The 23,239-nt window shown below is 44.7% G+C and overlaps 3 protein-coding genes across 4 annotated transcripts; 2 read left to right on the top strand and 1 right to left on the bottom strand.

Moving 5' to 3' along the window:
* The first annotated feature begins 9,709 nt into the window (after nucleotides 1–9,709).
* On the top strand, nucleotides 9,710–16,674 carry LOC109787244 (protein-tyrosine-phosphatase PTP1). 2 transcript variants are annotated; one of them, XM_020345802.4, is made up of 9 exons: nucleotides 9,710–10,179; nucleotides 11,201–11,297; nucleotides 11,421–11,503; nucleotides 11,597–11,734; nucleotides 12,440–12,565; nucleotides 15,095–15,237; nucleotides 15,316–15,457; nucleotides 16,075–16,158; nucleotides 16,267–16,674. In XM_020345802.4, the coding sequence occupies exons 2-8, from the start codon at nucleotides 11,204–11,206 to the stop codon at nucleotides 16,144–16,146; spliced, it is 798 nt and encodes a 265-aa protein (XP_020201391.4). In that variant the 5' UTR covers nucleotides 9,710–10,179; nucleotides 11,201–11,203; the 3' UTR covers nucleotides 16,147–16,158; nucleotides 16,267–16,674. The 2 variants fall into 2 exon arrangements, with proteins under 2 accessions (XP_020201391.4, XP_073364403.1); XM_073508302.1 differs by having other exon boundaries at nucleotides 9,777–10,179; nucleotides 11,434–11,503.
* A 417-nt stretch (nucleotides 16,675–17,091) lies between these two features.
* On the top strand, nucleotides 17,092–18,505 carry LOC109787183 (cytochrome b6-f complex iron-sulfur subunit, chloroplastic). Its single transcript, XM_020345741.3, has 4 exons — nucleotides 17,092–17,383; nucleotides 17,475–17,816; nucleotides 17,949–18,131; nucleotides 18,240–18,505. The coding sequence occupies exons 1-4, from the start codon at nucleotides 17,342–17,344 to the stop codon at nucleotides 18,339–18,341; spliced, it is 669 nt and encodes a 222-aa protein (XP_020201330.1). The 5' UTR covers nucleotides 17,092–17,341; the 3' UTR covers nucleotides 18,342–18,505.
* Nucleotides 18,506–19,164: 659 nt separating this feature from the next.
* LOC109787174 (uncharacterized) lies at nucleotides 19,165–20,762 on the bottom strand. Its single transcript, XM_020345731.4, has one exon. The coding sequence runs from the start codon at nucleotides 20,612–20,614 to the stop codon at nucleotides 19,493–19,495; it is 1,122 nt and encodes a 373-aa protein (XP_020201320.1). The 5' UTR covers nucleotides 20,615–20,762; the 3' UTR covers nucleotides 19,165–19,492.
* Between the last annotated feature and the right edge of the window lie 2,477 nt (nucleotides 20,763–23,239).

The following is a 23,239-nucleotide window of genomic DNA, read 5'->3' as shown; positions in this document are numbered from 1 at the left end:
CAAAGAAAGAACCGCTAGGTTGCGTGCTAAAAAAGATTGCTTTATGAAAGCGTGTTCTTCTAGTTTTCATGATAATAAGGATGAAGATCTAAAAGTGATTGATGTGTCCCGTATTAAATCTTTGATTTTCAATATGAATCTTGATAATGATGGGACTGGAGATGAGTCAACTTTAGTTAAAAGGTGTCCCAATGATTCGGAGTTTTTAGATCTTGATGCAAAATTTGGTAAAAGTGGGATTGAAGAGGTCAAAACTTTAGATAGCAATGAACCCACTATCTTGGATTTCAAGGAATTTAATTATGATAATTGTTCTTTAATAGATTGTATTTCCTTGTTGCAATCTGTGCTAAATTCTTCGCATGCTTATAGTCAAAATAAGGCTTTTACTAAACATATCGTTGATGCTTTAATGCAATCTTATGAAGAAAAGCTTGAATTGGAAGTTTATATCCCTAGAAAACTTATGATGAGTGGGAACCTACTATTAAAATTAAAATTAAGGATCATGAATGCTATGCTTTGTGTGATTTGGGTGCTAGTGTTTCCACAATTCCAAAAACTTTGTGTGATTTGCTAGGTTTCCGTGAATTTGATGATTGTTCCTTAAACTTGCACCTTGCGGATTCCACCATTAAGAAACCTATGGGAAGAATTAATGATGTTCTTATTGTTGCAAATAGGAATTATTTGCCCGTAGATTTCATTGTTCTTGATATAGATTGCAATCCTTCATGTCCCATTATTCTTGGTAGACCTTTCCTTAGAACGATTGGTGCAATTATTGATATGAAGGAAGAAAATATTAGATTCCAATTTCTGTTAAGGACAGGCATGGAACACTTTCCTAGAAATAAGATAAAATTACCTTATGAATCTATTATGAGAGCTACTTATGGATTGCATACCAAAGATGATAAAACCTAGATCTATCCTTGCCTTTATGCCTAGCTAGGGGCGTTAAACGATAGCGCTTGTTGGGAGGCAACCCAATTTTATTTTCTTTTTTTTCTTTTTGGTTCTGTTTAGGAATAAATAATCCATCTGGATTCTGTTTAGATGTGGTTTTGTGTTTTAATTAGTGCTTGTGCCAAGTAGAACCTTTGGGAAGACTTGGGGAAAGTCTTTGCGATCTTGCTGTAAAAAACAGAAACTTTAGCGCTCACGAGATTAGCTACAACTTTTTACTGGAGAGTGCTTTAGTTGATTCTTTTTGCAGATGATTAATAGATAAATTCCTCACGTCCAGCAATTTATTTTAGAATTTTTGGAGTTCCAGAAGTTTGCGTTTGATACAGATTACTACAGACTGTTCTGTTTTTGACAGATTCTGTTTTTCGTGTGTTGTTTGCTTATTTTGATGAATCTATGGCTAGTAATGGAGCTTATGAACCATAGAAAAGTTGGAATACAGTAGGTTTAACACCAATATAAATAAAGAATGAGTTCATTACAGTACCTTGAAGTGGTGTTTTGTTTTCTTTCGCTAACGGAGCTCACGAGATTTTCTGTTAAGTTTTGTGTTGTGAAGTTTTCAAGTTTTGGGTAAAGATTTGATGGATTATGGAACAAGGAGTGGCAAGAGCCTAAGCTTGGGAATGCCCAAGGCACCCCAAGGTAAAATCCAAGGACACCAAAAAGCCTAAGCTTGGGGATGCCCCGGAAGACATCCCCTCTTTTGTCTTCGTCCATCGGTAACTTTACTTGGAGCTATATTTTTATTCACCACATGATATGTGTTTTGCTTGGAGCGTCTTGTATGATTTGAGTCTTTGTTTTTTAAGTTCACCACAATCATCCTTGCTGTACACACCTTTTGAGAGAGACACACGTTATACGGAATTTATTAGAATACTCTATGTGCTTCACTTATATCTTTTGAGCTAAACAATTTTGCTCTAGTGCTTCACTTATATCTTTTAGAGCACGGTGGTGGTTATATTTTATAGAAATTATTGATCTCTCATGCTTCACTTATATTATTTTGAGAGTCCTTTAGAACAGCATGGTAATTTGCCTTGGTTATAAAATTAGTCCTAATATGATAGGCATCCAAGATAAAAACTATAAAGTGCATTGAATACTAAGAGAAGTTTGATACTTGATAATTGTTTTGAAATATGAAGATGGTGATATTAGAGTCATGCTAGTTGAGTAGTTGTGAATTTGAGAAACACTTGTTCTAAAGTTTGTGATTCCTGTAGCATGCACGTATGGTGAACCGTTATGTGATGAAGTCGGAGCATGATTTATTTATTGATTGTCTTACTTATGAGTGGCGGTCGGGGACGAGCGATGGTCTTTTCCTACCAATCTATCCCCCTAGGAGCATGCGCGTAGTACTTCGTTTCGATAACTAATAGATTTTTGCAATAAGTATGTGAGTTCTATATGACTAATGTTGAGTCCATGGATTATACGCACTCTCACCCTTCCACCATTGCTAGCCTCTCTAATACCGTGCACCTTTCGCTGGTATCATATACCCACCATATACCTTCCTCAAAACAGCCACCATACCTACCTATTATGGAATTTCCATAGCCATTCCGAGATATATTGCCATGCAACTTACCACCGTTCCATTTATTATGACACGCTTCATCATTGTCATATTGCTTTGCATGATCATGTAGTTGACATCGTATTTGTGGCAAAGCCACCTTCATAATTCTTTCACATGTCACTCTTGATTCATTGCATATCCTGGTACACCACCGGAGGCATTCACATAGAGTCATATTTTGTTCTAAGTATCAAGTTGTAATTCTTGAGTTATAAGTAAATAAAAGTGTGATGATCATTATTAGAGCATAGTCCCATGTGAGGAAAGGATGATGGAGACTATGATTCCCCCATAAGTCGGGATGAGACTCCGGACGAAGAAAAAAAAAAGAGGCCAAAAGAAAAAAACAGAAGGCCCAAATAAAAAAATGAGAGAAAAAGAGAGAAGGGACAATGTTACTATCCTTTTTCCACACTTTTGCTTCAAAGTAGCACCATGATCTTCATGATAGAGAGTCTCCTATGTTGTCACTTTCATATACTAGTGGGAATTTTACATTATAGAACTTGGCTTGTATATTCCAATGATGGGCTTCCTCAAAATGCCCTAGGTCTTCGTGAGCAAGCGAGTTGGATGCACACCCACTTAGTTTCTTTTGTTGAGATTTCATACACTTATAGCTCTAGTGCATCCATTGTATGGCAATCCCTACTCACTCACATTGATATCTGTTGATGGGCATCTTCCTAGCCCATTAATACGCCTAGTCGATGTGAGACTATCTTCTCCTTTTTGTCTTCTCCACAACCACCATTCTATTCCACCTATAGTGCTATGTCCATGGCTCACGCTCATATATTGCGTGAAGATTGAAAAAGTTTGAGAACATCAAAAGTATGAAACAATTGCTTGGCTTGTCATCGGGGTTGTGCATGATTTAAATACTTTGTGTGGTGAAGATAGAGCATAGCCAGACTATATGATTTTGTAGAGATAACTTTCTTTGGCCATGTTATTTTGAGAAGACATGATTGCTTTGTTAGTATGCTTGAAGTATTATTATTTTCATGTTAATATTAAACTTTTATCCTGAATCTTTCGGATCTGAACATTCATGCCACAATAAAGAGAAATGCATTGAAGGATATGCTAAGTAGCATTCCACATCAAAAATTCTGTTTTTATCATTTACCTACTCGAGAACGAGCAGGAATTAAGCGGGGATGCTTGATACGTCTCCAACGTATCTATAATTTTTTATTGCTCCATGCTATTATATATTCTATTTTGGATGTTTAATGGGCTTATTTATACATTTTTATATTATTTTTGGGACTAACCTATTAACCCAAGGCCCAGTGCAAATTGCTGTTTTTTTGCCTATTTCAGTGTTTCGCAGAAAAGGAATATCAAACGGAGTCCAAACGGAATGAAACCTTCGGGAGAGTTATTTTTGGAACAAACGTGATCCAGAGGACTTGGAGTGGACGTCAAGAAATCACCGAGGAGGCCATGAGGCAGGGGCGCGTCTACCCCCCTGGGCGCGCCCTCCACCCTCGTGGGCCCCTCGTTGCTCCACCGACCTACTTCTTCCTCCTATATATACCTACGTACCCCGAAACCATTGAGGAGCACCACGAAAACCTAATTCCACCGCCGCAACCTTCTGTACCCGTGAGATCCCATCTTGGGGCCTTTTCCGGCGCTCTGCCGGAGGGGGCATCGATCACGGAGGGCTTCTACATCAACACCATAGCCTCTCTGATGATGTGTGAGTAGTTTACCACAGACCTTCGGGTCCATAGTTATTAGCTAGATGGCTTCTTCTCTCTCTTTGGATCCCAATACAAAGTTCTCCTCGATCTTCTTGGAGATCTATTTGATGTAACTCTTTTTGCTATGTGTTTGTCGAGATCCGATGAATTGTGGGTTTATGATCAAGATTATCTATGAACAATATTTGAATCTTCTCTGAATTATTTTATGTATGATTGATTATCTTTGCAAGTCTCTTCGAATTATCAGTTTGGTTTGGCCTACTAGATTGATCTTTCTTGCAATGGGAGAAGTGCTTAGCTTTGGGTTCAATCATGCGGTGCTCGATCCCAGTGACAGTAGGGGAAATGACACGTATTGTATTGTTGCCATCGAGGATAAAAAGATGGGGTTTATATCATATTGCATGAGTTTATCCCTCTACATCATGTCATCTTACCTAATGTGTTACTCTGTTCTTATGAACTTAATACTCTAGATGCATGCTTGATAGCGGTGATGTGTGGAGTAATAGTAGTCGATGCAGGCAGGAGTCGGTCTACTTGTCGCGGACGTGATGCCTATATACATGATCATGCCTAGATATTCTCATAATTATGCACTTTTCTATCAATTGCTCGACAGTAATTTGTTCACCCACCGTAATACTTATGCTATCTTGAGAGAAGCCACTAGTGAAACCTATGGCCCCCGGGTCTATTTTCCATCATATTAATCTCCCGTCAACTAGTTATTTCTGTCGCCGTTTATTTTGCATTATTCACTTTTAATCTTTATCATAAAAATACCAAAAATATTATCTTATCATCTTTATCAGATCTCACTTTTGCAAGTGGCCATGAAGGGATTGACAACCCCTTTATCGCGTTGGTTGCAAGGTTCTTATTTGTTTGTGTAGGTACGAGGGACTTGCGTGTGGCCTCCTACTGGATTGATACCTTGGTTCTCAAAAACTGAGGGAAATACTTACGCTACTTTGTTGCATCACCCTTTCCTCTTCAAGGGAAAACCAACGCGGTGCTCAAGAGGTAGCAGACAACTTTTATGAACCCATATCTTCTTCATAGGCGGCCCATTCCTGCAGTTAGTACCAATAAACCTGGCAAACACGTCACCGTTCTGATTCTTAAACAGTTTATAGTTTGAGTCAAATGACTCGTCGATGATAATAGGATTAGCACAAGTGAAGCCAGATAAGGTGGATGGATCCAAAGAAGGACCGTTTGCAGCAACCCATGTGGTTTTGGGGTACTGCTCAGGCTTCCAGTAAGAACCATCAGCATTCATTTTCCTCTCGAAACCAACACCCTCTTTCCCAGGGTTTCGCTCATAATCTGTTTCTTGAGGACATCACACAGTGTCTGATGCCCTTTGAGGCTTTTGTACATGCTTGTTTCAAGCAATGTCTTCAACCTGGCATTCTCATCAGCAATAGTAGTGGCATCCTCAGAAGAGGGGTTAGTTACCACATCAGCAATTGAAGATATTGCAACATCAGAGGCAGTAGAACATTCAGCAATAGAGACAACATTGTCACGCTCAAGGCATTTTAAGCAAGGTGGTGCAAAATCTTCCTGAGCGGAACTGATATGTTGAGCGAGTAGTGAATCGTTTTCCTTTTGAAGATCTTCATGAGACGCTCCCAGTTTCTCTAGATCTTGCTTCCTTTGAAGATAATCATAGGAAAGCTTCTCATGAGTAGCTGAGAGGGTTTCATGGTGACTTTCAAGTTCCTCATACTTAACACGAAGATTTTTTATGTCCTTGATTAAGGAATGAGCTTGATTCATTTCCTCGTCCAACAGGTCATCGCTTTTGTCTAGCAATTTTTGAATCTTTTCCATGGCTGTTTGTTGTTCAGTTGCAATTTTAGCAAGTGTCTTATAGCTGGGCTTGGATTCACATTCAGAGTCATCTTCATTGGAGGTCTGAAAATAAGCATCGCGTGAGTTTACCTTGGCACCTCGTGCCATGAAGCAGTAGGTTGGAGCAGAGTCGTCCTCATCATCGGCTTCAGCGTCGGCGATGTGACCAATGTCTTCAGTGTTGAAGATGAACTTGGCGACTAACGCTGAAGCTAGAGCCAAGCTTGCCACGCCTGAGTCAGACGCCTCCTTAGACTCCACCTCCGCCTCCTCAGAAGCAGACTCCTCCTCTAAATCCATCTCCTTGCCAATGAATGCACGTGCCTTGCCAGATGAGCTCTTCTTGTAGGATGAAGACTTTTAAGAAGACATTGAGGATTTCTTCTTCTTCTTCTTGTCGTCAGAATCATATTCCTTGCTCTTCTTCTTTTTCTTGGCTTCCTTGTCCCATTGAGGACATTCAGATATATAGTGGCCTGGCTTCTTGCATTTGTGGCATGTTCTCTTCTTGTAGTCATGAGAGAAAGCCTCATCATTCTTGGAACTGAATCTTGTAGACTTTCCAAAGCGAATCTTCTTGGAGAACTTCTGGAACTTTCTCACAAGCATTGCTAGTTCTTTGCCAATGTCTTCAGGATCATCAGAACTGCAGTCAGATTCTTCTTCAGATGAGGAAAGAACTTTTGCCTTCAAAGCACAGGATAGGCCATAGTTGGGGCCATAGATATCTCTCTTCTCGGATAGCTGGAACTCATGTGTGTTGAGCCTCTCAAGTATGTCAGATGGGTCAAGATCCTTGAAGTCAGGACGTTCTTGGATCATCAAGGCTAGAGTGTCAAATGAGATGTCAAGCGATTTCAGTAGCTTCTTCACAACTTCATGTTTGGTGATCTCAGTTGCGCCAAGAGCACGCAGCTCATTGGTGGTATCAGTAAGACGGTCAAATGTGTGTTGGACGTTCTCATTGTCAAGCCTTTTGAAGCGGTTGAAGAGATTGCGAAGTACATCAATCCTTGAGTCTCTCTGAGTTGAGACGCCTTCGTTGACCTTGGACAGCCAGTCCCAAACTAGCTTCGCTAACTCCAGTACACTCACACGGCCATACTGCCCTTTGGTCAGATGACCACAGATGATGTTCTTGGCGGTTGAGTCCAATTGCGCGAATCTCTTCACATCAGCCGCGGTGACACCTTCACCGACCTTGGGGACTCCAGTCTTGACAACATACCAGAGGTTGTTGTCAATGGCTTCAAGATGCATGTGCATCTTATTCTTCCAGTAGGGGTAATCGGTGCCATCGAAGATAGGGCACGCAGTGAAGACCTTGATTATCCCTGCAGTCGACATAGCTAAAACTCCAGGTGGTTAAACTGAATCACGCAGAACAAGGGAGCACCTAGCTTTGATACCAATTATACTTGAGGACAAGTATGTTCTCAGAGGGGAGCATTGTCAGCTACCTGAAGATTAGTTGCAGCACTGTCCGTGAGATTCAGTTATCGGCTTCAGTATCGGCGTACCGATTCGACCTAGTCAAGGCGATCCAACGGTGAACAACGACGAGCTCGCGTTGGAGGGTCATGATGGATTGATGCCCTGTTTTACAGTTTGCTGTTCTTTTCTTCAGATAGCGCCAGTCAAGGCATAACTCTAAAAGTGCTGCTCACTTTCTTCTTTCCAGCTAGCGAGTGACCGGCCATATAAGCGCCTGCGTGCGTGAGGTCGGGCATCAATCATTTTATCCCCAACTATTGTAAACCTATTTTCCTAGCGAAAGTAGAAATCCCCCATTAATTGAAGGGGTCTCCGCTATCGGGAGTTCATCTTTGTTCAAGATTTGAGTTCATAGTTGAAAGAGCTAGTTATCGACTAGAGGGGGGGTGAATAGGTGATTTTTATGAAAGTCTTCGAGAGATGCAAGATCTTTGAAGACAGACAACTAAACAACACCTATACGATATACAGCGGAAGATATTCTACACTAGACATGCCATAGTCAAGTAAACATTACAATGAAAGCACGAAGACACATAGCTGCTAGGTAGAACATATCGGAATAGGAGGACAGTATGAAGACAAATACAAGAAAGTCTTCACACTATGAAGTCAAACAGATCAGGCATGCAAGCAATGACTTCACGAAGACAAACTGAAATGTAAAGGAGATAGGGGATAGAACCAGTTGTTTGGTGAAGACAAGAACTTGGTAGACCAGTTCCAATTGCTGTGACTATTGTACGTCTGGTTAAGGAGACTGAGATTGAACTCAGAAGACCACGTCTTCACCTTATTCCCCTTGATCTAAGGACACTCAGTCCTCTCCCAATCACTCTGGTAAGTCTTCAAGTTAGACTTACAAACCTTCACAGACTCCGTTCACCGGCGATCCACAATGACTCTTGGATCCTCAGAACGTGACGCATAACCGGCTGGAGGATACACAGTCCTCAAGTGTGATAAGTCTTCAGATCACGCAGACAGAAAAGACTTCAGTGATGCCTAACACTCTTTGGCTCTATGTGTTTTGGGCTTTGTCCTCGCAAGGGTTCTCTCTCTCAAAGGCTTCGGAGGTGGGTTGCTCCCAAACGACAAAAGCCGTGCACTTACTCTGAGCAGCCACCAATTTATGGTGGAGGGGGTGGGCTATTTATAGCCAGCAGACAGCCCGACATGATATGTCCGAAATGACCCTGGGTCACTAAGGAACCGACACGTGTCCAACGGTCGGATTTCAAACACACGCGGCAGCTTGACTTGGGCTACAAGCAAAGCTGACTCATCCGACTCTAGATGAGATTTGCTCTCATTGTCTTCGCTCGAAGACATAGGATTTTGGGTTGAGCATCACTTCAGTTTTCTGACTTTGTTCACTTGGACCCCACTTAACAGTTCGGTGGTTCCTATGACTCAAGGAAGAAGAAAATAAAACTACGAAAGAAACTATGTGTTCGCACTCCATAGTCTTCAAGTGAATGTCTTCACACGTCATTGTCCTTGACGTGAATGTCTTCACGAACCACCGTTGTCTTCAATGTCTTCATACATTTTTAGGGGTCATCTCTGGTAGGTAAACCGAATCAATAAGGGACTTCTACCTGTGTTATCCTGCAATTCTCACAAACACATTATTCCCTCAACCACGTTTGTCGTCAATACTCCAAAACCAATTAGGGGTGGCACTAGATGCACTTACAACCGTAGCTTAGTTCTGTCAATCCATGTCGGCATTTGATAGGGAGGTTGTTAACCTCTGACCGTTTGTGGCACCAGGTCCAAATTGAAAAAGCTAGCTATCCGTAGAAGATTTTTTTATGAAGAGTATTAATTTTAGTTAATTGAAAAGGCTAGCTATCCGTAGAAGATTTTTTTTATAAAGAGTATTAATTTTAGTTATTTCATTAATCAACAGATAATAAGGTCAGCTAACGGTCCACACATTTACATACTAAGTGTGTTTGCATTCAGTGACTAAAATTGCCTGCAAGGAGATCTCAGCCTAGCCTGTGTCCCTCGCAAAAGGAAATCCATATAAAACAGTCGAATAACCGCTCCATTCGAACTCGACTGTGTAAATTTCGAGGAAATAAATATAAATTTCATTTTTGTGCAAATAAACAACTCTGCTGAACGACCACACGATTTTCCTTCCTCGTCAACCTCACCACGGCAACGAGCCCGACCAGCCCTCCGCCCTCCGCCCCCGCGACCGCGTCCCTCTCCAAGCGCTGCCGTGAGCCCGCCTTCGCAGTCACGGGGAACGCGACGAGCTCCCGCGGCGGCGGCGGCCTCCGCGAGAAGGCGAGGGCCGTCGCCCGCCTCGCCGGATCCGGCTCCCGCCATACGCATGCCGATGCTCAGTACTCCGGGGGTCCGGTCCCCGGGGTCGCGTTCGACCCCTTCGACATCGAGGCCGACCCTCCACCGTTGGCGTTGACGCACGAGCAGATCAAGCTATGCAAGGATGCGCTCGCGCATTTCGAGCGGAGGAGCAAGCAGCTGGATGCCTTGTCCGACGAGTTCCAACGGCTTCAGGTTTGATTGTGTTTTTTCCCCAGTTACCAATCCGTCTGCGTAATGATTCTGAAATGTCTGCCAAATACTGCCCACTCTTTGTCGGTAAATACGGCAATTTAGCATCTACAGCGTGTTGCCGTGGCTTACTGGCTGAGTTACTGCTTTGGGTAGGTAGTGAGCGCCCTTGTTATGCCGGGATTTTGGTCTTTTTCATAAATTGACATGGCCTTTTCGTGCCAGTAAGTGCAATTATGCAGTTAAATAACCCAATAATTATTCCTTTTCCATTAACAGAGGTATATGTCTTACAAAATTCTAGAATTGTAACCAAAGCAATGGATGCACAACTGAAAATATCTTGGGCCCTGGATGTGCCTTTCCTTACATGGTTTATGTATTAGTTTCCCTATATGAAGTGCTGATCCCAGATTGCTTTTACGTAAACCATTGTGGATCTTATGCCATATATGTTGAAATGTGGTTTCCCACTTTGTGACATTTGTGGCCATGCAAGAAAAATGTTTATGTTGATGCATCAGTACCAGTTGCTCCTGTCAGAATTTACTTAGTTAACATCACCGTGATACAAGATTTTGAGTGGGATAAGGATGGATTAACTTGAGAAGCTGTAGATCCTTACTCCTATCAGGATTGAGTTTGATTTGTAGAAGTTAAATTCCCTAGGGTTCTATTCCCATCTCTAAATTTTATACTTAATCTTACTCTCTTCATATCACTGGCTCACTACATGGAAGTAGATCTGTTTAGACAATTTTTATTATTCTACCAATGCCCTATTTCTCCAATATAGTTGTAGCATGTTACCTGGCTTTATATACACATTTTTCTTGCATGGCAGTTCATTTCTATCTAATTGATGTTTGGCTTGTTTTCAAGCAGATATCTAGTCAAATGTTTACATCTTGTATTCTTGCATTCATGGTTTGATTTTTTTGCAGGCAATACATGATATTCAATTACTGTAGCTACCATGAAAATTCATAGTATATATTTTTCATATCTGCTGGCGACATTTCAGGGCATGAGAACAATGCATCCGGAGATGATGAAAATGTCCACTGTAGCTCGTGATGCTGCCAATAGGGAGAAAAACCGCTATATTGATGTCTTACCATGTGAGATTTTCCTCCTGTATTTGTACATGGATTTATGGTGATCATTGGGGGTGCAAACCAAGTAAGACCTCCTAGTAGCATTATGGATTTGGCAGTATTTGAGATTTGACTCCTTGTCTCTAGTTGATGATACCAGGGTACGGCTAAAATCATCAGCAACCAGTCAAATTTCAGGCAATGATTACATCAATGCAAGCTTTGTAAAGGTCAAGTTTGTATCGTATGCATGTTCCTTTTGGCTTTCTAATTGTTGTTTGAGATAATTGGTAGGAGCTTACGATGGGGTGTAAAACTTGCAGGCTACTGAGGACAACAGTGTTGCAAGATTTATTTCCACCCAAGGACCACTAGTCAGGACATTTGAGGATTTTTGGGAAATGGTTTGTGAAAATCAGTGTCCTGTGATTGTTATGCTCACACAGTTCGACAGTGTTAAGGTGATTGCTTACATTAAACAATCTGTTTAACATCTTTGAATTGATCTGATGTGCAAATGAAACCCAGTCATGCTGGTATAATTGCATGTGCAATCTGGCTTACTTATATGACCCAGGGAGGCATGACAATATAATAAGTCAAACCGAAGCATTACAAGTAACAACATTACATCATTAGCAAACTATGCCATTGTGCCATATGAGAACTTAAGCATGAAGCATCCCTACAAGATGCGGAAGCTGGAAAATTATGTGATGAAACACATAATGCAAATTTACAGTTCTTACAGGAGAAACCAATAGATGCTATGCTAAAACACTATTTTTTTTTAAGAATGTAGGGTTCAAATATGGGAGGATTCAAATATTCATGAATGCACTAAAAAATGTGAGCATAATGCTTGCAAGTTGCAACTAAAAATGGAAAACCAGTTGGCTTGTAAATAGCCAATAGACCCTTTTGACTGAAACATCTTTAGGGGATTTTTGAAGCTCCTGCAGTCCTCTTCATTTATATTTTTATTATGCCTGATGGATGTCATATTTTGCGGCATCGATCATAGTAGCTTTTGCTTAGTGACTGCATTGTGAAAACAGTAGGAAATGATGACGTTCTTCCAACTATATCAATTGGCTTTCTCTGTGCTATAGATTAACTTTGAAGCAGCAGTATTTCCTCTGAAATTATATTTGAAATAATTGCAGTGTGATGAGTATCTTCCATTGCAAAATGGTCAAGGGACGTATGGAAAGTATAATGTTAAGATTAGGAAGGACACAAGAGATAAGCATCAATTTTGTCTGCGTGCTGTGGAGGTGCAGTGCAATGAGGTAAAAATTTAAAACATTTAAGGGCATCCATGTATGCTTTGTTTCATTATTTCTCTGAAGGATTGTTTCTCTTTCGCATCACAATAAAACTTAGATGATGTATAATTTTCTTATTCATAGGTTTCAGTTCCTCTTTTTAGGTTTCTCCTGTAGGTTTAGTTCTTATGACGGGGCACAAAATTTACGTAGAAACTTGATATGCCTTTTATTATTCTTTCAGACAATGATCACTTTATTGTGTTTTATCAGACATCGTAGATGACATGTGCCATGATATCTTATTACTGATGAATTCGCCTTCCTGTTGTGCTGTGAGGATCTAAATGATTAAACTTAGCTTGTACTAGCATATATCTCTATCGATACAGACCTCAGTTAGGTCAGTTGTCACAAAAAGTAATGCTATCATCATGAGAATGAAACAAGGCAACCATTTAACGTTTATGTGTTATGATTTTTTATATAAATTGTGATTGATTTCTTTTCACAATATTGCTTGTGTATTCCTTATATACTACTGCCTTTGAATGTATACCAGACCATGGTAAATACAAGGCATATGATGTGGCAAAATTATATATATATATTATTGTAGGAAAGTGATGTACATATATGTCTACAATGTGATGTGCATCTTTAATGTCTCTGGTGGATATGTCTGTAAAAGTACTATATATATACTAATATACTAAATGTTCCTAAGCATCATCAAGTGTAAACCATGGTGTGGTAACTGTTACATCATCTATTTATCATCTATGACATATAGGTGTATGGATAATATATCCCCCCCCCCTCCCCTGGGGGGCACTGCCTGTGGGCTATACCACCATCTCATCCACTGTCGGTTCAAACTTAGAGATTCACACATGCTGCATTCTTGCTCGTGGTCATAGTTTAATCAACCAGATGTTAAGGCATCATTTAGTGCCCAGTTGTCTCTGACATTAGTCATTAATGAAAACACTGTATATACTGTTGTCAGAATGGTTACACATTTTCAAACAGCAATATAAAAAAATCACCAGCACTTGACCAATAAAAATTATACAAGCAAAGCTGACACAAGGACATACCACTATACCAGCAACCCAGGAAGAACTGATAAAAGCATCACGAGCAAATCTGACACGAGGACATACCAGCAATACAGGAAGAATTGATAAAAGCATCAACTCTATTATTTTTTATAAACCCAAGCCAAGCACCTATTTTCTCTAAAACTAACAGAACACACGTTTATGCAGTACCCATTCTGGGAAAGCTGCATGTTTACAGGTGATCAGTGATCAAGCGGCGTCATTAAACGCTTACCTGGCAGTATGGTGGCACAGCCGATGTTTCCTGCCTACTAACCAGCCACCAATAAACTAACCTGACCATTTGACTGTCTGTGTTCTGTGCTTTTGTGTTGATTAGCAACAATAATGGTAAGCACTTCTGAGTCTGACAACCTGATGCGGTCTGGTAGTATAGTTGTAGAACAGATCTCGAGGCAGAAATTGTATGGTTATTCATGGGGTGGTATAGCCAGCCACCAGGGGCAAATAATCCAGACTCATTTAGCATGTTTTGAAACTTTATCATTCCTCCATATGTTTGTTCTTATTGGGGTTTCTTACCCTTTAGGCCTTGTTCGGTTAATCCTGTCCCCAAGGCGATTGGAGGGGATTTTGTATTGTAGGGGATTTAATCCCCCTCAATCCCTGCCAGCCCCCGTAAAATCCACCTCAACCGAACAAAGCCTTAAGGCTTTGTTTGGTTACTAGGGATATAATCCCCTAGTGGAATCATCACTTGTCACCCAATCCCCTCAATCCCTGTCTAACACAATCCCCATCCCTACTACCCCATTTGGTTGACCCAGATTCAATCCACTACAGACTACAAATTGTCCCTCCCAGTTTTTTTTTTTGCGCCTCCGTGGATTCGTTCCACGAGGTGGACGTGATTCTTCTGGCCCCTGTGGAATTAACCAAACAATGTAAGTATAATCCGCGTGTAACAGTTCCCCTCCAGGACGGCCCACGTGGATTAGTGTGATCCCTGGCATTCGACGTGGTTTAGACTGTAACCAAACAAGGCCTAAGGTTGTTTTGATGAGTTGTTCTTTAACAATATATAGCACATAAGCATGTTCAGTTCATATTTATTATTCTATTTTGGCATAGTGAATCAGTGATCATGTCATCATGACGTGCCACTTCATAATTTCCTGTATAGTCTGTACATCAACTTTTACTTTTTTTTAACTTTGTTTTATTGTTTGAATGTAGTTATAGAAAAAGCATGTGGTGACATTCTAGATCATTATGCCATGCTGCTCCATTTAACTGATTTCGTTATTTGACTTGGAGATATACGCTCAAGCTTCTGTTAAGTTTTTTATAGGATGGCGCTGTAGTGGTCTTCATTTCTGCCATGTTCAGATTTAAGATCTTAAAAGTTGCTTATTTGTTAGCACTTACCAGTATTTCTAGAAACATTTTATGGTTAAAGATCTTCTGATCGTTGTTTTTCATGATGTAGTCAGGCAAGGTTCATTCTGTACTCCATATAGAGTATCCTGATTGGCCCGACCATGGCGTACCAACAAGCACTGATGCTGTGCGACAAATTCAAAAACGGTTACATCACATTCCGAGAGAACATCCTATAGTTGCACATTGCAGGTTTGCTTCAGCTTAATTCTATGCTACCCTTTGCTCATTTTTTTATTCTTTTAACATTATTTTGGTCTCTTTCTTCAGTGCAGGAATTGGGAGAACTGGTGCTTACATCACCATCCATAGTTCAATTGAGAGAATTCTCCTTGGAGACACAAGCTCTTATGATCTTGTTGAAACTGTAAAAAAATCTAGGTCCCAGCGAACTGGAATGGTTCAAACTGAGGTGCATTCTGTTTCATTCTTACTCCTATCATCTTTTTCATCTAAAAAGAATATACCCCAGTACCAGCATAATTTAAGCACATCAGACGGCCTTGCTAACAGATGTTCTCTCATGTTACGAAATAGTTAATGAAATAGCAGCAATCTTTTTCGTTTGTTACAATGCAAGTGATTATCTACAATTTCAAGGCAAAACAATGCCTGCTGTGCAATCCTAACTTGCCTTCATCGGCATCTTGCGCATAGAGTTGTTAGTTAAGGTACAGTACAGGGTAAATTAGTTTTTCTTTTGTCGTTCCCTCATCCTTGAATTTGATCATGCGACACCTGCCATAGCAGGGAGTTTAGTGTTAGTTTTGTTCAAAGTGTACTTTCTTGGTGTAACTCTTTAACTGAACGAAGCTGGTTTAGTATCTTATTACTGGGCATGCATACCCTGAACAGCCTGGTAACATGTGTACAGAATAAGTTGCGGGTAGTAGTTCCAATACACAGTTCCGGTTGACCATTGCATCTAATACTGCTGAACGTGCTAATGGTATTTATGTTTATTGCATGAACAGTTTAGTGCTTTTTATGTGTATTTAGATGTTGTATTGGCATATATTTGCTTTTCAGCAACAATACATGTTCTGCTACCGTGCAATTGCGGATGAGCTGAAAGATCTGCTGAGTTCATCAGGCCATTGAGGTATTTCTAAGGTAGGCTGCAAGATGCGCATGTAGTGTCGCTGCAGATACATATACTTGTATATGCTGTATATAGCTAAACTGTAATTATTGTTCTCACTGTATGCTGTTTCTTTGTAGGAAGAACTGGACTGCTTGTCGCCCTTCTATTTCCATAGTAAACCGAAGCATCTTGTTGCTTGTTGCGTTTGTTAGGGCACCAGTGCATTAAGACCACTATTTCAACCTGGTCTCCAATATTGTTAAGACAACTGCTTGTTGAAGAATCAGTAGAGTTTACAACATCTGGTGGACCCAAGCATGTAAACAGCCCTCCGGGAATCATTCCTCGACCAACAGTAGCAGAATCATGGGTCCCTTTCCCTTGTGGATGATTTATATTGTTTCCCAAGACACCACAAAGATGAATGCCAGGCGTATATAGTTAGATGAGACCAATGCATCGTTGATTGTATCGAAACTGAAAACTGGGCATCTGGGACGATTATTTGGTTATTTATTGTGTCCCAGTGGGAGCCTTTCTCAGTATTGTTGAAAGTATCCACTACTGTTATGAAGTCTTCTATCTATACCACTCCCCCTGTGAAAATACCACTCCCCCTGTGAAGAAATATAAGAGCGTTTATAGATCACTAAAGAGTGACTACTAGCAAAATCTCGTGCGGCAGCATGCTATGCATCTCAGGGAGCGTAACTGAACCGACTCACCTTTGTAGTAAACGGCACATACAATGCAATGTGCCTGTGAAAAGGAACCGGTCTTTTTCTTAATCACCAATGCTTATTTGTAGTGAACGTCAGATTTTAGGCATGTCACCATGCATGCGAGGTACTGTCACGAAGGCAAGGCATATGCACTGTCACCAAGCCTGGTCCAAACCAGCTTAGCAAATAGCAACGGCGCACTCGAGACGAGCACCACTACATCTTCTGGTTTCGTAAAATCGGCATTGCCCTGTGCCGATAAGGCCCCGTGAAGTCTGCTCGGGGGCGTGTGGCAGCCTAGCCACCCACAAGGCACGCAATATGTGGTTCTCGGAGCCGGTTCGCTGCGCATCAACCAATCATCGGCCGCCCCTTCTCCACTTCCCGCAGGGACATATAACCCGCGCCTCATCTGCAAGCCTGTGGTGGACACAGGCAGTGCTCGCTCGCTCGCTCGATCGTCCTCCCCGCCCTGCAGCAGCCAGCCACCATGGCCTCTACCGCGCTCTCCACCGCCTCCAACCCTACCCAGGTAACCATCCCTCTCTTCTTCCCGCCGCTGTAATTTCGGTGTGCGAGAGAGCCGGGTTCGTTATGCTTGCTGAGAACATGTTGGCGCGCAGCTCTGCCGGACCCGTGCAAGCTCGCTGTGCAAGCCCGTCAAGGGCCTGGGCTTCGGCCGGGAGCGCATCCCGAGGAACATCACCTGCATGGCCGGCAGCATCTCCGCGGACCGCGTGCCGGACATGAGCAAGAGGGAGCTGATGAACCTGCTCCTGCTGGGCGCCATCTCGCTCCCCACCTTCGGCATGCTCGTCCCCTACGGCTCCTTCCTCGTCCCCGCCGGCTCCGGGAGCAACGCCGGAGGGGTCGCCGCCAAGGACAAGCTCGGCAACGACATCCTCGTCGAGGACTGGCTCAAGACGCACGGCCCCAACGACCGCACGCTGGCCCAGGGGCTCAAGGTACGTATCTTCAGATTCACACGGCCATGCATGGTCGTTCTGAGGCCTTCACAAGCTATATGCAAGCAGAGATGAAGCTGATGGATCAGCCCAGGCCCAGAGTAAGTTGCTGAGATGGTGTGGATGTTGCAGGGTGATCCTACCTACCTTGTGGTGGAGTCCGACAAGACCCTTGCCACCTACGGGATCAACGCCGTGTGCACGCATCTTGGATGCGTCGTGCCGTGGAACGCCGCCGAGAACAAGTTCCTCTGCCCCTGCCATGGATCCCAGTACAACAACCAGGGCAAGGTTGTCCGTGGGCCTGCACCTCTGGTAAGATGCCCTCCTAGTCCTATCTCAACCGAACCTTTCTGAAGAATCCATTGTTTGCTTACTGAACCGAACCAAGCTGACCTGATCTGCATTGCTCTTGTGAAACAGTCGCTGGCCCTGGTTCACGCCGACGTCGACGACGGCAAGGTCGTCTTCGTGCCGTGGGTGGAGACCGACTTCAGGACCGGCGACAACCCGTGGTGGAAATAAGCGACGCAAGCTCCGGCAGCAATGCTCACTCCTGTGATATGTTAAGCCTCCTGCCAGTCCTAAGAACGCTGCTACATAAGACTACTCCTGCTATAAATGCACCTGTTTCTTGTATCCAGTTATATGTATACAGTCTATGGAAGAAGAGAAACCTTTTCATTGCATATAGCATCACATTTTGAGGACTCGGAATCTGGTACTACGATGTAGACGACTCTTTCTATAGCTGATCAAACCTTAAACACACATCTCCTGAATCTAGACAACCTAAATAGCAATCTGAATAGTTACAGAGATAGGATGGCATATCTGCAGCATTGTTCAAAAGGGCAATGCAGAGTCGATCTGTTCTGAAATTGATACAAGCCACTGTCTCTAGAGGCTATTCTCTCAAGTATATTTGGCATAGCTTCTCTGTTCAGAAACAGACACTTTCCTCTTGAATCAAGTCAACAATGGAACTTTAATTCTTTCTCCCTAGTTCTGCTCGAAGATCGAAGCCAACATGCCATTCTAATAAGTAGAGAACCATCCGGATATGTTAAAATTCATCCGAAAAAATCCAGACATGTTAATGCCAGGAAAGGAGCAGTTCAGGATAAACATCAAGCGTAAAAATGAAGAAATGAAGCAATGTGGGTTACCAAAAGCAAGCAATCAAAATTTCTGGCATACAAGAACAAAGCTAGAGCGAATTCAGTAAATTAAGCTTTCACGAGAACAAATGCGCAAACATTCGCATCAAAGCTCGAGTAGATATATAGGACATTCATGGACCATGATACATCCAGCATCAAGCATATGAATACAAAATGCAGAAACATTGTGTTTCGCAGATAAAAAATCTTCTAGTAGAATATATATGAAGAGAATCCAATCCCACATTACAGTAAACTTGCTAGTACTAATCACACCAAATGTACTCACATAATAACAATTCAAGAATCTATTTCACTCGACGAAAATTGTGATATCCATGACCCATCCATCCTCCACCTCCCTCATCTATACAGCTACCAAGAGTAACCCCAGCAGAAACAGTGAACATTTACCACGGCAATGCAAAAATCTTAGCTCAGATATAAGCGATCATCAGAATCAACCAGCTCCAGGAACAGCCCATGCGGCCATGGCTCTTCCTCCCCTTGCGCCTACGGGGAGTGAGACTCACCTTCCGGCGGCTTCCCCTCCACCGAGTAGGCTTCCGTGGCGGGTGGCGGCGCGTACATCACCTGACGGAATGGCGGCATGGAGCGGGGGACGCCGTAGACGCCACCGACGCCCCCAGACGAGTAGAGATCTCCCGGGCCTTCGTTTCTCCCTCCACCGACAATGTGGTAAACCGGCCCGGGCATGTAGCCGCCGTGCGCAGCCGCGTTGAGGTAGTGGACCGGGCGCACAGGCACGTAGTACACCGGCTGCGCCATGTACGGTGGAGGCGGGGCCGGCCACGGGGCGCTCTCCGGGACGTATGGCACCAGAGGAGCGCCCAGCACGGGAGCCGGCGCGTCGTCGTCATCGTCGCCTTGCGCCACCTCCGCGTCAGACTTGGGCTGCGCACCCGCGCCGGGGCTGGGCTCCTCGGAGGTCGTGTCGAAGCCGAAGAGGTAGTCCGGGACCTCCGAGACGATCGAGGAGGCCTCGGATCGGCCGCGCTCGATGGAACCGGGCGGCGGGGCGTTGAGCTGGTCGACGAACCACTGGTCGGAGGAGGCGTCGCCGACGCCGGAGAGCACGGAGCCGAACGCGCCCGCGGAGGGGTGGTCCGGCGAGGCGGCGAAGAGGAAGAGGCGCAGGCGGGGCGGCTTGATGGCGGTGGCGGCGAGGCTGTGGACGCGGTCGAGCTCCTCCATGAGGTTGTCGACGTCGTCGTCGGAGGAGACGGAGATGAGCGCGTCGAGGTCGTCGTGCGGGAGCTGGTACCTGAGCGCCGGGGTGGGCTCGCCGGGGACGAAGAGCGCGGGGGCGAGCTTGGCGAGCGCGGCGAAGAGGACGGCGTGGGAGGTGGTGCGCGGGACGGAGACGATGCGGGTCTCGCCGCCGACGTAGCGGAGCTGGTGGTCGCCCGGGCGCGGCAGGATGCGGCCGCCGAAGCTGCACATGAGGCGCACGCACGCTGCCCCGTGCGGCTGCGCACGCGGAGGAGGCGGGTGGTGGTGGCTGCCGCCGCCGCCGTTGCCGTTGCCGTTGCTGCTGGTGGTGCTGCCGGCCCCGGCGCGGGGGGTGGAGGTGGCCGAGGAGGCGTCGTGGTGGTGCGACGACGATGACGTCATGGGCGCCGGCCGGGGGGGCGATGGCAGGGCGCGCGGGGGTGGAGGCAGGCTGTGTGCCGCCGCAGGAGGTGTTAATTGCAAGGTGGCATTGGGATTTGGGAATCGCAACTTGCGAGGAGAGAGAGAGGGAGGTGGGTGGAGAGGAGGGCGAGATTTTCTAGTCCTATAATATGGTTCGGGGGAAGCTGGGCCCATTCGCTAGCTGTGATCCAAACCCGACCGGTAATTCCTTTCCTACTTCTGCCTTACTACAACTTTTTGAAATTTTGAATCTTAAACTATGGTAAAGGGTGAATTTCTTTGCCAGTTGGAAATCTCTACTTACAACTTTCCTTTGCTCATATTTTTTTATTTCCTAGAGATTCTTTTTTTTTGCGGGAGAAAAAGGAAAGAAACTCCTCCTCTATCGTTGGAGACCAGTAGTAGTAGGAGTTGTATCGGATATGCTTCAAAAAAAAAAAGGAGTTGTATCGGATGATCCAAGAGTGGAGACCCAGACCCGGCAAGGGACAAAATTATTGATCCCAGGGACATTCCGTCACCTGATCTTGCACAGAGCCCTAGGGAAACGACAGGCCTAGGACTCCTCCATTGCTCTCTCCCCTCCCCTCCCTTCCTCACGGATCTCGACATGGACGCCAATGCCGGCAGTACTAGTAGTAGTCCTCCCAATCTTTTCTGCTGCTAAAATATTCCCGAATAAAGTCGGGATCCCGTCGCTCGATCAAACCTCCTAAATTCTGAACCGTGCCACGGCGAAAAAGCTGGACGGGCACGAGCACAGACAGCACAGCAGAGCCGTCGTCCAATACACCAAAGCCTCTGTTTATTTTGCGGTTTCCAATGTTTTTTTCTTTCCTTCTGCCTTCTGCCTTCTGCCTTGTGCGTTGCGTTCGCTTTGCTTATTGGGAATCAGAAACGATGTGGCGGATGGCTGCGTCTTGGCACACACGCACCGGAGGCGCCAACTGCTGCGCTCGGAGCGCGCTCTGGCGGACAGACCGCGTGACGCATTGCGCATCCACGTCCGCGGCCAAGAGCACGCCGGTCCAATTCGCGTAGGGCTTTGGTTCATTTTCCATGACCGATTCAACTCTCCGAGTCACAGATCCATCGCAGCTACTACAAGAGCACACGCGCACACAACAAAAGGCGATCGGTTCATGGAGGGCTGTTGAAACAAAGTTTCCATTCCACGGATTCTTTGAAAATGAAGGTAGAACCAAAATATATGTTGTACAAGAGCAAGTCAAACGATAAAAGTTGGAAGGTGACATTTTGTCTGCATAAGCGTCACGGTCATCGTGAAAACCAATTGAAATGTGGATCTAGCATCAGGCCAAACAAGCATTTAGACTCCGGGCCTCATTCCAATCGTGGAAACACACACGTAAGAAGTTTGGCAGCTCAATATAAACTGTCAAAACGTCTTAGATTTGTTTTGTTAGATCATCTAGAACCAGACACCCCAAACCCTCCTCAAACGCCCGGTTGAGCCGCCCGTTACTAACAGGTCACGAAATTTCGATCCAGCCGGGCGCCTCAAACGGGCCTCAAACAGCTGACCGGCACCCCTCATATCCAGCCCAAAAATGGGGCGTATATGGGACGCCCGAGTGCGCCCGTCATGTCGGTCCCGACCCAAACTGGTCCACCCGACCCACATATATTCGTCCCCATCAGTGTCGGACGAAACCATAGCCACTCCACTCTCCTCTTCACTCCACTCCCTCAGCCACCCGAGCTCACCTCCGGTGATTTCCGACCGTCTCCAGCATGGCGGGCAACGGATCTGACTCCGACTAACCCGAACCCGCCGATTGAGGTGTCATCCCGTGCGAGTTGGAGGAGGCAATGGTGGTTCACATTGCACTTCGCCGCTCCCGGGTGGACAGCACCCAGCCGACGGACGGATCTGTCCGGCGCGACACCATAGCGTCAACTCAATGGGCGCTCGGGTCCTTTGGGGCTGGATCATCGTGGTCCCGGCAACCGGAAAATCTCTCCTTCCTCATCACCGGATCAGGCAGACTATGAGTCCCACCGGGAACGAGCGGCCCGCCGTGGGAAGGAGAGGATAAGGGCCGCCGAGGCCCGTATCGCGGCGGAAATGGTGGCGGCGGAGGCGGCTGATGCGGCGGCGCGGGTGGCCGCAGAGGAGGAAGCCATCCGCGCCTGCATTGTGAAGAAATGGCAGCGGAAGAACACGCGCACCCTGGCCCGAGAGCAGAATCGGCCGGTCCATGCCATGGCCGGACTGCCGCTGAAGGAGGCAGCGACGGCGAGGACAGCGACATCGAGGATAGCTCCGGCGACGAGCAGATCCGACTCGCTCCCTACCGCGTCTTCGACTGGTACTTCCGCGAGAAGGACGACAAGGGCGTCGGGAAGGGCAAGAGCAGTGATGACCCACAAGTGTAGGGGATCAATCGTAGTCCTTTCAATAAGTAAGAGTGTCGAACCCAACGAGGAGCAGAAGGAAATGATAAGCGGTTTTCAGTAAGGTTTTCTCTGCAAGCACTGAAATAGTAGGTGATAGATAGTTTTGTGATAAGATAAATGGTAACGAGTAACAAGTAAATAAAGTAAATAAAGTGCAGCAAGGTGGCCCAATCCTTTATGTAG

The sequence above is a fragment of the Aegilops tauschii genome, chromosome 2 (assembly GCF_002575655.3).
Source record: "Aegilops tauschii subsp. strangulata cultivar AL8/78 chromosome 2, Aet v6.0, whole genome shotgun sequence".
NCBI lineage: Eukaryota > Viridiplantae > Streptophyta > Magnoliopsida > Poales > Poaceae > Aegilops > Aegilops tauschii.
Note: the sequence above shows the minus strand (reverse complement) of the source record. Positions and strands in the feature narration are given on the sequence as shown.